This window comes from Candoia aspera, chromosome 1, assembly GCF_035149785.1.
Source record: "Candoia aspera isolate rCanAsp1 chromosome 1, rCanAsp1.hap2, whole genome shotgun sequence".
In the NCBI taxonomy this organism is placed as follows: domain Eukaryota; kingdom Metazoa; phylum Chordata; class Lepidosauria; order Squamata; family Boidae; genus Candoia; species Candoia aspera.
The window spans coordinates 241,054,665-241,069,595 of record NC_086153.1 but is presented as its reverse complement, the minus strand read 5'-3'; the positions used below and the strand labels follow the sequence as shown (position 1 = coordinate 241,069,595).

At 38.9% G+C, this 14,931-nt stretch overlaps 1 protein-coding gene across 3 annotated transcripts in view; it reads right to left on the bottom strand.

The window, feature by feature from the left end:
- Positions 1-7,167: 7,167 nt before the first annotated feature.
- BRSK2 (BR serine/threonine kinase 2) overlaps positions 7,168-14,931 on the bottom strand; it is a 449,278-nt gene continuing 441,514 nt past the window's right edge. For 2 of the 3 annotated variants that reach the window (XM_063289323.1, XM_063289324.1), the window contains one exon: positions 7,168-7,500. In XM_063289323.1, the coding sequence (XP_063145393.1) occupies positions 7,325-7,500 (176 nt within the window). In that variant the 3' untranslated portion in view covers positions 7,168-7,324. Of the gene's footprint in view, positions 7,549-14,931 lie in introns of all 3 variants that reach the window. The other variant, XM_063289325.1, reaches the window with a different exon arrangement.

Sequence of the window (14,931 nt, the reverse complement as noted above, 5' to 3'; positions counted from 1 at the left end):
CAAAGGCTTAAGACTTACTCCTATCCTGTGGAGGAAAACCCCTCCCTTCAGTCTTACACTCTGTCTCTTACAAAAAAGCAGCAGATTTCTTTTCAGCTCCAATTTGAAGACCAAGGGAAAAAATTAGCAATGGGGAAAAGTGAAGATGACTCCCAACAACTGTTCACCAACTGATCGGTGGGTACTGACAACAGGCTGCAGTTGTAAAAGCCACGTGGCAAGCTACTTGGGGAAGGACTGATGAGGACCCAGTCAATCAGCCAGCTGCAAGACCTAAGCTGGGCAAGGAAGGGACAGCCTCCAGACGAAACCAGACTAGAAGCAGTAAATGGCAGGACTGAAGATGACGGAGACATACCTCTCCCACAACAAATGAGGTACAGGTAGTCCTCATTTAGCAACTGTCTTGGACAGCAACTGCGGTTATGGTGGTGATGAAAAAGTAACTTTGCGACCAATACCTGCATTTATGACCTTTGCAGCATCTCTCTCTGTCACATATTCACCCTTAGAGTCAGTCAGTACGTGTTGTCCTGTGCCTGACCTGTTTTTTTCTCCTTCCCCCCCTCACAGAGCAGAGATTGCCTAAAAAAAGTGATCTCTTCCAGAGCTGCTTTTTTCCACAGTGCATCCCTAAAAAGTGCAAAGGGCAAGTTAACGAGCTCAGCTCTGTGACTTTAATTAGTTGATAACTTGGGGGCAGCCTGTAATTGACAAGACCCTAAACAGTTTCACACTGAAGGCTTTTGTTTGCCTCCTAAGCGGCTCGTAAATGGCCAGCACTAGCATGTTACTTTCGATGTGTATTCCCCATTGTGTGCCTGCTTACTGTCTTGTAAGCCCTTCCTCTCGAACAAACGTAAATACAACCATCAATTCTCTTCTCGCTAATTATTCCAGCACCAGGGTGAGCATTCCAAAGAATGGGGGAAAAGGGCAATAAGATTTGCCCTTTTACCTGGATGAGTCGAGTTCTGGAAACTTCCCTGCCGTTTGGGCTCACCCGGCTGTTTGGGGTCATATCCTTCTAATATTGTAAAACAAAGGAAAGCTGAAGTAAAATCATAAGCACAGTTGCAGCCATGAGATTTTCACCTAGTAACTGCTTCACTTAATGACCAAGACACCAGAACCAATTACAGTCGCTAAATGAAATTATTAATTTAAGTAGGCTGCAATTCTAATATGCCATTAGAAACAATTAAAAAAAACACCCTCTGCTTTAGGATGGTTCTTAGTGTTTTATTGTAAGCTGCCCAGAGTCCTTCTTTTGGGGGAGATGGGCGGTAATAAAATTTGAATAATAAATAAATAAATAAATTTAATCCCTCCCTCCCTCTCTTCCTGTAAGAAAAAAGTGGTGGAAACAAATGGGGAAGATTAGATCTGAAACTCCTGTAAAATTCCAAGAATGAAACAGAGTAATGATATAGTCTCACCTGAAAGCACCCCTAAATAAATATTTGTAAGAAAGCAGTTCCGTTCACATTTATTACCTTACCTGGATTTAATATTTTGCTATAGGTTTGGTCATCTACTTTGATCATTCTCAGGGCTGACCGAAGAAATATAGCAGCAAATAATACTCTTCCATCTCTATATCAAGATCAACTAAGTTTTTCTGAGAGTTAAATCAACAGGTGTTTTTCCCTCTCTCCTTAGCAATGAATATGCTATAGTGAATTTATGGCAACTTCCTATCTTTTAATGATTTGAAAACTCTGCTTTATTCTAATTAACATAGGGTGCACTCTGATACATCTGCGATTATTACTTGCCATACTTTGGCTTATCCTTACCATTGAGTAGTCCTAATCAACAGGCAAGAACCACTTATCATTTTTCTACAATGCAACCTTAAGCTGCTTGTCTTCCATGAGTAAACTGGCTGGAAATGATGCCAGTTTAAGAAATCCCTTTCTGGATTTTAAGCCCTTCCTCTGCTTTGGCCATTGTGGTGGCCTGATGTTCTGCCCAGATATTTACCATGGCCCCCATGATTGCTGGATTCCCTTGCTTCTTTATTCATCTATGACTGTTTAAAGCACACACACACACTTTTTCCTATTCCTTGGATGGAAGAAAATAATAGAACTCTCGTCAATTTCAACTAGTTTCAGAAGGGGAAAAAAGTCAGATCCATGTTCCATTAATGAACTCATTAAAAAGGCCCAGCTTCTCTGGGGAATTTATTTATTTACTATTCAAGGTAGCAGAGGGCAGGGACCAATGAGGGGAGGAGGAGACATTCCTGCCACAGTGCACAGTAGCCAAGTGGAGTAGAGGGGCTGGTCTACAGTAAAATGAAGCAAATAAATCAGACAAGTCAGCAAACACTACTTTGGATGTGTAGCATAAAAGACAGGCAGAGATTGACCTCCCAGTTGGCTGGAGGTGAATACCACATGTCACTGTGTGTTCCTCCATCAAGAAATGATTCCTGGTCCATACTCATCCTGGTACAAAGTGGTCATGCAGATCAGGCCTTAATGATGGCAAGGAAAAGGGGTTCCTGCACAGAGATTGTGACATCTTGTCAGTTGCATCCTAGAAATTAAGAACTATAAAAAAAGTTTCTTAAAATGGTTTGAGCCATACTGTAGTATGTCATACTCCAGACGCATCGCCATGTATTTACATGACAAGTTTGGAATCAGCTAGAATTCACTTCTCCTGCACAGCTAAACAGTTGGGTGAATCAACCCTTCCCTTCTAGTGATATTGTTTTGTTGTTTATGCTAAATGCTAAGATGAGATTTAGGCAGCCCTAAAAAAAGTGGTTTCAAAGACCATAGACCTCATTGTAACGTATTCTCTGGGATAACCATGTCCCAGTACGCCATAATGTGATTTCTTGTTTTAAAGCTTTTATGCGGTATGTGAATCCAACCATTCTTGTTTAGTCTTATGTGTGACCCAGATACAGGTTGTTCAACAAATCATGATTAAAAATCATGGCTTTATACACTGAGTAAACACAAAGGGCTGGGGGTGGCATAAAGGAGAGTAAATGCATTAAACAAAAACAAGAGAAAAGTATTTATTACAGTATTAGGTGGCTAAAACTGCCTTCCAAGTGGCATTCTAACTGGCATTTCTTGCAATCTTTCTGTGTTCCACAGATCATTGCCCTCCAAAATGTACATTTGACAGCATCAGATAAACATTTAAAATTTGAAACCACATATACCCATCCACCCACCTGTTTTTATCTCTTTGTAAGAAAACAGGTCTAAGGAGGTCAAAAACAAAGCCAAGGAATAACAGAAAATAAAATGGAGAGAAATTTGCTGTTAGCATATTAAAAAACAAAACTTGTAGAATAATATATACAGTGCATAGGAGCCTAACAAACAGCAAATGAAAATAATAATAATAAAAGAAACTGGAGTTTTAAATCTACATTTTAAAACTAGAATCAAACACCATGAAGCAAGGCCCTTTTCTTCTTGATTTAGCTCTTACCTGAAGCTTAGGACATCCAAGTGTTCTGCTGGAAACACAGCAATAACAAATCATTAGAGGCACTCCCCGAGAGACTATCTCCTTGTAGAAGGCAAAGTGGAAAGTTCTTGATTTGTTCTTTTTTCAGCTGAGTTCCTACACCACACTGGGGAAGGTCCTGCTTTCCCTTGAGTCTGCTTGACCAGCTTTAAAATCTTTAGGATCTTCCACATCAAAGATGTTTGAACATCTCACAGAATATCAATACACCGATACACTGAACATTCAGAAGCATGTATTTCTAATATTTTTTGAAGGAGAAAGTACTCATATGATATGGACACAAGTCATCTGATTATTTTACGGTTCTGACCTTTTATTAAGTAAAGGGCCCAGAGTCAGAGTCTGGCATTTTTAAAATCTGGGTAAAAAATAAACACACAAGCCCACAACGCCTAGTGCCAATATGCCCTGTAATTCTACATCCTTAACCAGCAATCTCCTTTGTCTTGTCCTAGCTTATCACTCCAAGGGTGAAAATAAATGTCTAAAAAGAGGGCATTCAGCAAATTCTGCCACTGTAATGAGAACTCAGGTTCCTTTGCTATTGTAACACACTGCAAAACTGTGCCAGAGATGCCCATGCTGTGGGCAAGGTTATGAGATTGCAGGTGCCAAGCTAATTAGAGCATAACTATAAGACTGAAGAACCACCCTCCCATTCCCTTGCTGGTGTTGAAAAACTATTTTCAAGCTGAATGAGACCGCCTCCAAAAAAGCCCCCTATATTAAATAATGGCCATATGTCCTTATTAAAAAAATGTTAGATCTCTACTTGCAGCAGGATTTTCACCACTAAGACGAGCCACCTGCTGTATCCATTGCCAGTCCTGGATAAATCTCAAGGGTAGACCAGAGGAAGCTGATGTGGCGACCGTACCATATTCTGAAGCGACCCTACATTCATGATGGAGATTAAGCATAATACTTACCCAGGCCCTCTCTGGCCAGCTGCCATAAACAAGACACCTGAAGAGCCAGTATCTTTACTGAATGAATTTATTGTTTTTGAACTAAAGTTGTTCACAGTTATTTAACAAGGGATACATCAGAAGGTTCCTCGTTGTCCATTGGAACTGTTAAATAATGTCAGATTGTGTCCACGAGTGTGTGTGTGTGTGTTTGTGTGTGTGTGTGATCAAAGTACAAAATAGGAAGGATAACAAGAGGTATTGCTTTCATTTATTCTTATGTCTTGTGTAAATGATCTCCTTCCTGCGTGTACTATATGGGCTATTATTATTTATTTATTTATTATTTATTTATTTATTTATTTGAAATCCCAGCCTTTTTGTAGAGGTACAAGTTAACAGAAGTCTTAAAAGCTATACATAAAGGAAGAAAAACCAGGGAAACGGATTGAGGGTGGTGGAAGGGAAGCTTTGGGGGAGAAGGAAGGAGAAAATGGAGGCAAAAAAGACAACAGAAGCGAGAGAGAGTAATTTACAGCAATATCATGCAATTAAAACCGCCTCCAAGCCTCCTGTATTCTCACCTCCCTCTGTCCCCAGCCATCACCCTCCCAAGGTCGAACATGCACATAGCAGTAGAAGAGAAAAGGTTAAGATTAGGAGAAACAAACCAAACAACAACAACAAAAAAATACCCTCCGCTGTTGTGTATCTTTTTCAAAATATTTTTTTTTCTTCAAACCTATATACAAGAAAAACAGGTCCAGTGAGGGCAGAATGACCCAGGACAAAAAAAGAAACAAAAAGAATTGGAAAGAAAAGCAAACAGTGAACGAGAACTCTAATATTAGCATTAAAAAATCTTGCAGTGTAACACACACTTACAGGAACCCAAACAATAGCAATTGAAGATAACAAGGGGACTGAATGCTAACTCTACATTTAAAACATACTGGATTTAGAATTTTGTCGTCTTCTTTTTGCCTCTGTCACTTACGATATTTTTAAAATCTTCCTCTCCAGCTATACTTGGAGGGTGGGGGGAGAAACAGACCCCAAATGAAAAAGGAGGAGCATTGGTGAGAGGAACAAGTTGTGGTCTTGTTGGAATTCCACCCCCCTCCCCAAGTAAATACAAATCAATGTCACCTCTACTCAGTAATGAAAGCAGAAGATATATCTAACATCTTAAAATTTTAAATATATATATTTATATTTATATATATGCATTATAAATAACCAAGACCTAATAATAACTTAACTACACAGAAGATCCAGCCCACCCATCCTTCTTCGAAAGAAAGAAAGAAAGAAAAGGAAAAAGGAAAAAGAAAACAAATATAAAAATATCTTGCAATACTTTTAAAAGTTTACAGTAGCTTTGTGTTGAACTCGTCCATAGTGCTATCTCCTCCATATCTTGTTCAAATGAACTAAGTACCGGTGGTTATACACACAGGCACACACAAAGGCAAGGGGGGAAATGGATCTCATTTCATAGTCTTCTTTTGCATTAAAAAACCAAACCCAACCCACATACACAACCCGAATAAATAAACAAAACCAGCAAATAAATAATACTGATATATCAATGCAGCACTAATGACACCATAATTGCATCCAAATGCGTGACGTAGCAGATAATTCAGCTGGCCGAAGGACATTCCAATGTGGAAGGAAAGAACTGGGGGAGCAGGTTGAGGAGAGGAGTCGTAATGGCGGTGGCGGTGATGGTGGCAGCGACAGCGGAGCTTGGCAGCAGAAGAGGCTGTCCCCAGAGAACTGGATTCTTGTCCTCCTTCCTTGCTGCTGATAGCGGCCTTTCCCTAAGTTACAGTGTTCGTATTTGCTTGACCGTTACCTTGTATTTTTTTCTCAAGTTTATGGCTGCCTCTCCAGCAGTTTGAAAAAATGATTCAAGGTTATAAAAACACAAGACACAATTAGAAAAACAATTCGGATGGGAAGAAAGGGATGCGGGAGGGGGGGTACATTTCTTCTTATAAAACTCTTAATGTGGAATGAGAACAATATGCCATCCTATGCCGTATCCCACCCACCAGAGTCCAGATTCACCAGGAGGAAAGTGTGTTGTCACAGGCAACGATGCTTCCCAGGAATTCCAACTGTGAAATTCTGTAATTTCTGAGCTGTTCTCCGCACCGAGCACCAAAAGAAAATTGTGTGTTGAGGGCAAATGGAATGGAGGAGACCCATTTCCTGCAGTGGGAGACAGGAGGCTGGAAGTCCCCCCACCCCAAAACCAGTCCGTGGACAGTCTTACATCAGTGGCCTTCCGTGAACAAGCATTCGCAGAGCACAGAAGGTGAAGATGTTGGCTGACATGTTAACTTTTCGGGATAATTCCTGGTAGTAGATTGGAAACAAGCGGTGGTATCAGAAACACACAAAGAACATCGGAATCAAATGGGGATGGTTGAATCAGAAGCGTGTATGTGTTATGGGAAGGGGGAGGAGTTAAAGGAAGGAAAGAACTGGGAGGGGGAAAAACCCCAAAGCGACAGGATTTGCCAAAATGGGTTTTGTCAACTGTGTTACCTTTTTCCTTTTATATGTCTGTGTGTGTGTGTGTGTGTGTGTGTGTGTGCGTGCATCGTACGTATAGGTATCATATAAATCTATATATATGTATATGTGTGGATTATATATATTTACATGTACATGTATATATCTAATTTTTTAAATATATATATATATATATATATATATATACAGACATTTTTTTCCATACAAAATTTTACTATAGACAGTTTTGCCCTGCGGTAGCACTATATATACACCCATCTATTTTAGAGGCTAAAGAATACTCATTCATTTGGGGATCTTTTCTTCACTTTTCTAGGTGATTTTATCTGATGGATTTAATTATTTTTCCTCAATGCATTTATTTAAGGTTGGTCTTGTAAGCCGAGCGATGAGGCCATCTTTGCCTTCTCTTTGCCAGCGGGGAACTTAGTGTCTCCTCTGGACCCATAGTCATTTTTATCGGAATCGCTCCGCTTGCTGTTTGTGCTATGCTTGGTTGGCGTGCCGGGGGGATGGCTCACCTGCCCGTTCTTCTCGTCTGAAAAAAGTTGTTTAATTACGTCAAAGAAGTTACTCAATGGGCTGCCTGGGTATACAAAACAGAGGAGACAAAAACAAAAAGAGAACAAAGAAAGCGAGAGAGAGAGAGAGAGAGAGAAAGAGGAAGAGAAGAGAACAAACAAACAAATGAACAATGGGGTTTTAAACAAGAAGAACATGATGAGCGGTCCAGAGCCACGTGCATGGGTGTGTGTGGAGGATGAAGACAATGAGCAAAAAAGGAAGAGCATCAGGAAGGGAGCACCGCCTACGCATATGGAAACCCTGGAGTCAGGAACGCCCCATTTGGTGCCTGGAGTCCTGCACTGTTCAGCAACTACAGAATTTTTACCTAGCAAAGCTATTGCATGGTATTAGGCAGCCTGCTATGTGGAAGAATATCACAACATATTAGGATGGGATTGTATAAAGCTCTTCTGAAATTAACCTAATGGAAGTGAGTCAAAAATAATACATAGCTATGGATCCTATGCACATTTACTAGGAGGTCCATTCTGTCGATTTCAAGGAATCTTACTCACAAGCAAGCGTGCTCAAATTATCTTATCTTAAACATATATACTAATTCAATTATTAATTTCAAGGAGAGGAGATCTGTGTGCATAAAGGAGGAACATGCAAATCTGGTTCTCCTTTGAAATGAATGTTGCGCCACTTGTAAAAGAATACATTCTTGACCATTTCCTGTATGAGTATTTTATTTCATACTTTAATAATGCTACTGAACTTGATCTGTCAGTCTCTATCCTCTGCTGCAAACCAGATTTGTTATTTAGATTTACACTCTTGAATCAGTATGCACATGGAAAAATGCACAGGAATAAACGAAATGTAACACACACATACAAATACAAAACTTTCTGTGAAATATGCAGAGATGCTCTCCAGCTGTTCATTCATGACTAAGCCCCAAAACCTTAATGGTGAGGTGGACTGTCTTGAGCAACCCCAGATATGCCAGTTGCCGTGGTAAAAGGTATTCCCCTCTCCCATGTGATCTGCATTCACTACCAACCCTACCTTGAAGGCTGATATGAAAAAGCTAAGCAGAGTCAGACCTGGTGAGTACTTGGATGAGAGACTATCTAGAATTACCAGGGCTGCAGCCTAGACAGGGAATTTTTAAAAAATATACCAGAAGGGGGCAGTGGTAACACTTGTCTATTGTTGCCAAGAAAAATACAAGGGCATGAAATCACTAAGAGCTAAGCTTGACATGAAGGGTAGTTGCTTGTTTGACCTCAGAGGTGACTACCTTCATTTGTCCCCTGACAGGCTGCAATATGAGCAGAATACAGTTAGGAAAAGTTGGATTTTGTCTGTGGGCTTTTGGGGCAATCCCACTCCTTGGGACAGAAAGATCAGATATTAGTAATTTTTGAATGAAGTTAATAAAGTTCCTTGGATCAATGCTATCTCAGAAATCTGCACTTAAAGCAGGTATTAGCTGCTATGGTGCTCAGCCACCTGCCTTGTCTTTGTTGAGAAAAGAAAGTGAAGGATACACATCCAATCACTCCTTCAGCTTGGAGATGATGTAGTAAGGGGGAACTGAAAGAGATTGCTCACTGAGATTTGTTTGGGATCACAGATTTCAGAAAAAAATGTAATGCTTAAATAAAGATCTGATCACATTATACTAATGTAAAGCAAGCCACAGAAAAGCTGCTGCAAATACAAGAAGATTCTCATTGCAAGATATTGTATTTCATGAAAATTGAACAGAGAAACAACTATGTTAATTTACTGTTGCAAAAATAACTCAAAAGAAATCAGCAAATTTACTGCTTGACAGTAATACAACAGTTTCTTTTGAATACTTTCCCCAAATGACATAGTCATTATTTTTCAGCCTGGAGATGCATTTCAATAGATGTATGTATATGAGTTCTGATTTATTGCAGGAATGTGTTAAAATACTCTCAATCCTATGTATCTCATCTGTGAAGTATACTGTAAATAAGTAGGCAAGTAAGTAAATAACTAAGTACATAAATAATGGTAGAATCTAGTCCACAACAAAGCAGCAGAAGATGACACAATGGAGACAATCCAGTATGATGTTAACAGATTTCTCTTATTCTCTGGAGCTAACTGCATATTCTATTTAGGTTACTTGCCCTTTTCAAACTTAGGTGGCTATTTCACATCACTGAAACACAACAGTGTATCTTTACTGAAGAAGTCAGACAGCTACTGAAATAACTAAGAGACCAAAGGCAACAACATTAAGATATATTTTGATTAAATATCAGATAGGCACATAGTAATTTTTGCTATTTTAGGGGATTTTTACTATTTTCATGGCTACATGTCATTAGCCAGAGTATCTTTGTTTAGTTAATAAAACCCAACAAGCTGAAAAAAGAATAACAAAATTATATAAGGGCTATATATATACAGGGTGTACCAAAAGTCAGGCCCCATAGGCCAAGAGACAATCTAATGGAGACCATCACATTAGAATTTGTGAACATCAGAGAAAATGTTACTTTACTTAGGAATGTTCTATGGTTGTGCATTGAATGAGGAAGGGAGGGTTTTGAAGAAAATGGCAACCAATTTGAACATTGAATATAATTTATATAATAAATTTTGGTACACCCTATATGTGTGTGTTTACATAACAAACTCAATAAAAGAGGGCCAAATTTCACTGTAACCATCCATCCTACGTCTATAAGCAACTTCTTCGTAAGTCTGAAATAACACCAAGTTTTTAATTCACTGAGTAATTGGGGTCATAAATTTGTCTTTCCAGTGTTGAAGACTAGTCTCTTTGCCATAAGGAGAATTCACAATGGAAATGGATTCTTAGTTGTAGCTTTTAGTGCAACTTGATTCATCTTAAACACTGATAAATGTTTGCATACATTAGGACTAAACACTCGACTAGTTGGTTCCAGACATTGAAGATCAGATCTCTCAGCCATGTAATATCATGCAAAAAGCTTTATAGGCTGTGAGGCTAATTCCCATGATAAATGCCTATCCCCCACATTCACTCTTCTTCCCAAAACAACGATCAGACGATATAAAGAATTTAAGATGGATGAGTCTGATGAAAGCCTCACATATGAAAATCATTATATAGCAGAAATAATAAGGCAAGGCAACCTCCTATATCCCACAATGGCTTACTTGGGCTCCTACGTGGCTTTGGCAACGGTGAACATGACAATATCTTCATATGCAAAATGAAACCAACAAACAGAAAGTGTGAAATAAAGCTGGTAAAACACTATTCCCAGTGCTGCTGGGAAGGGCGAGAAAATATTACACATTTCTAAATTTTCTAAGAAATGCATTCAGCAAGATCAAAGAGTGCAGAATAAGCAGTGGGAGGAAGCGTGAACACTGAGCTCTGCCCACAGATCAAAGCAGAAGACAAGTGCGAACCAAAAAATGCAGGGTATTTGCTTAGAGGTTTCAGTTTAACGATAGGTATTTTAACCTGGATAGAGGATCTATATTTTCCCGTTTTCTGCTTTGTAATTTCTCAATCATACATGATTCTTGTTTGCTTTCAACCATAAAGCTTCGCTTTTATTGTGACTACTTTACTTTTTGGGCACTTTAATCAGAACATTTAACTGATTTTGAAAGAGCTTGAGAAATTTTGATGAAATAATGTTCCAAGGACGGGGAATGGTTAGGGAGTCAGAGATGGTGTATAGGCAGCCCTTCCATTTGACTTCTCCACATTACCTGAATTGAGGATAAAACAAATGTCTTATTGGAAATGGCCAGTTCAGGATGTAGCAGTTACTGACCTTACTGATTAAATTAAATTAAATTAAATTAAATTAAATTAAATAAAATATCTAAGCAGGATCAGACTTGCTTAATACTTGGAAAAGGGACCACTAAGAAATCTCAGAATGTGAGAGTAAAATGGGAAGTCAAGAAACATCTCAGAAGAAGCCAGTAACAAGCCACTTTCATTGTTGCCAAGAAAACAAAATGGATGTGCATATATAATCACCAGGAGTTGAGTTTGACTTAAATGAATCTCTACCTTATCTCCTTAAAAATAAGCCAATAGGTTCAATTATCCAAGATATCCGGGCAGTCTGGCAGACCATAAAAAAACTGATTTCTGCACATCTTTACCCTTTAAGGCAATGATTGTTTGGCTTAAATGAATGGCGGACACTTGAAATTCTGCAAAGAAATTAATTTCACAGTGAAAGTCTCATACTGAGTTGTTTATGCTTGAACACCTTGCAGGTACTAGATATTTAGGATTATAAGAGAAATAATAAATCAGTAGTAAGCAATAGCATATTTTATTGCATTATACCAATGTTTGAATAGAGATATCAGAACATGTATGAAAAGGACTGAATTCTAGTATGTCTTGGAATAAAATGAGTTTACTCTGAGTATTATAGTTATGTAGTTAAAATATTGGCTAATCTTATAAAAAGGCTGGGGATAGCAAGAAGCAATTTTTTTAAGTCAAAGATGTAAGGAATGCCACCTCAAGTATCAGGTAAGGAAGGAAATACTTGAATATAAAAGAAGTAAGTAATTATCATCATACTGATGATCACACAGGAAAGAAAGAAAGAAGGAAGGAAGGAAGGAAGGAAGGAAGGAAAGAAAAAGAAAGAAAGAAAGAAAGAAAGAAAGAAAGAAAGAAAGAAAGAAAGGAAAGAACCCCCACACCACACCATCAAAACTCTGTGTGAAACAAAAACAGGATTTCCAAAGGATTAATGTAAAAATAACCTCCAAATGAATTACATAAGCACTATCAGCTTTGCCATCACAGGAAGCATCAATGTTAGAAATATTGTCCTAAAAAGCCAATACAGCTATGTTCCTGACCAAGACACAGAAATTATTCAGATTTTTATCTTTTGATGCTCTATGCATGGACATATTAGACACAAAGATGGTGAGGCTTCAAATTCAAACTGCTGATGATAGAAGTGGGAAGATCCTTATTCCCACAAAAAGGAACTGCCAAAACCAACCATCCAAACAAGGTCTGATTTCAGCTAAACCCGTAGCTCCAATCTTCTTTTCCTTATAAGCCTACTTTTTTTCCCCTCCCTCTCCAAGACTCGGGAACAGTGAATGAACTCATCTCAGATATATTTGAACTTAAACAACATTACACAAAGCAATTGCACATCAGCAAAGCTAATTTCTGTGCATTTCTCACATGAAAAACTTTGCCTCCAGTTTAGGTCTTTAGAAAAGCCTGGTGTAGGAAGAGGCACAATGAAGGGAACTGTGGAATTATTTAATATACTTCTTCAGAACCATTGTGTGCTTCTGCTGACAAACATTCTGTTCCTCTCCAGTTTTTTCTTCAAGTCTCCTTCTCTCAGAATTCACTGTGACCATGGAGGAATAAAGTTCTATTCTGATGCACAACTGGAAAACTCCACTCCGATAAGAAGCGTGGCATCTTTATTCATGTGAAATTTGGGGCTGAACTAGGAAGTCATCACAAAGGGCAGGTAAAAAGGCCTCAAGAAATAGGAATATCTTCTCTGGGAAGGAGAGATAAAGCATTGGAGACTTTAATAATTCAGGACTAATAATTCAAGAAAAGTTGCCTTTCGCATAAAACAAAATTGGGTGAGGCAAATTTTGCCTTTGAAAAGGTTTAGACTGCTGTAGTTCATAAAGGAAAGATCTTTCATATGACTATTAGTGATGACAGCTAAAGGGAATTTCTGTTTCTATATACATAACCACTCTACTATTATAAAAATTCCAGGAACAAAAAGACAAGTGCAACCTACTTTATGCCCTGCATGTGATTCTGCAAAACACTTAAGTTTACTTCCTGTTGGGAACAGAATGCTGAACTAGGTTGCTAGTATCTGATACAGCAAAGAGGTTCTATGTTTTTACATCTGGAAATATTAGCTGCCAACGTAAGAACCAGTTTCTTGCCTGAAATTGCAATTCCTTGAGTGACTGTTTTCAAATCCACACTGCATCTGTACAGTGCCCCCCCTGGACCCTGCTAGAGCTTAGACTGGTGGGAGCCCACCCCTGCATTTCACATTTTGATCCCCCTTCAGTTCCTGAGACCAACACAGCACATCCAAAGAAACAGTAAAGCCACCTGAGACCAAACAGGAAAGAGGATGGGCTGTGTGAACGTACAGACAATCACTTTAAGAACATCCCTTACAAGTAAGTTCTCAAGTGTGGTCTGTGTGATTCACACACATGGATGATTACCAAGCGTCTCACTGGGAGGAAGGTCTGCTTGTCATAAGGTGACCAAAGGACAGCTCTTCCAAAGATACACAGTTCTGGAATATGAATGGATGAATGAGTGTGTGTGTGTGTGTGTGTGTGTGTGAATAAATACATAAATAAATAAATATAATGTTCTAATGTATAATGCTGGATTAAGGTAGATGTAATTGCCTGGCATTGTTCCAGACAGGGAATGACCTGGAAAAATGCTTCTGTAATTCCTGTAGAATGAATTTGGTACATAAGAGGATACAGCCATTTAGTCAGCTCATAGCAAAGTGTAATTGTTGTGACTATCCATCTGGAGGAACACAGAGGAAGAAGCCCACAGGCTTAAGATAGACTCTGGAAAGCCAGGAATAAACATTGCTCCCAGATGAATGAAGCCACATGATCTCAGTAAAAGATAAGGGCACCACAGACACCCGGGGAAAGGAGCAACATTTCCAAGGGAGCTGAAGATTGGGAAAGAAAGTAGGCAATCCTATGTCTCAGTCTAAATGAAAAGCAACTACTAATGTGAAGAAAAAGATATATGGGTAGTAAGGACTGTTTTTTCCTCACAAAAAGCAAGAGAGAGAGATTCACTTTCGAGTGTGCACAGATCTCTTGGTCAATGGGATAATGTCAGAACTACAAAAAGTCTGCTTTCCAAAAACTGTCATGGTTAAAAAAAAAACCAAGATGTTTAACATAAAGAGAATGAGGTAGAGGATTCCATGGTAGAAGAGGATGGGAGGTTAGTGAACAGAAATACGCCAACACTAAAGCTCTTAGTGAAGGGATTGGAAGAGACAGAATTACCTTCTGATGAGGGAAACAAAAAAATGGCAGGAAGACACACTTTTACTGCTGCAAGAATTAAGCCCCAATACTTCAAACTGAGAATACCAGACACACGATGGAAGGGATATTGCAGAGGGTCAAGCTGATGGTTCTGAAAAAAAGTCAAGAACAGATTTCCATTTAGCTATGCAGAAAACCCTAGTGGATAGCTTATAAGAAGCCAGCATTCCTTGCTCTGCTTCATCCCAGAAAAGCTGTGGAACTTCAAGATGTGAGGTGGAAGGAACTGAGATCTGGATCAAATTGTCTTTGATAGATGGAAAATAGATTGTGAAAGTAGGTCAATAGATGTACAGTAGGTTGGTTTGGGAGACAGAGGTACTTTCAGTGG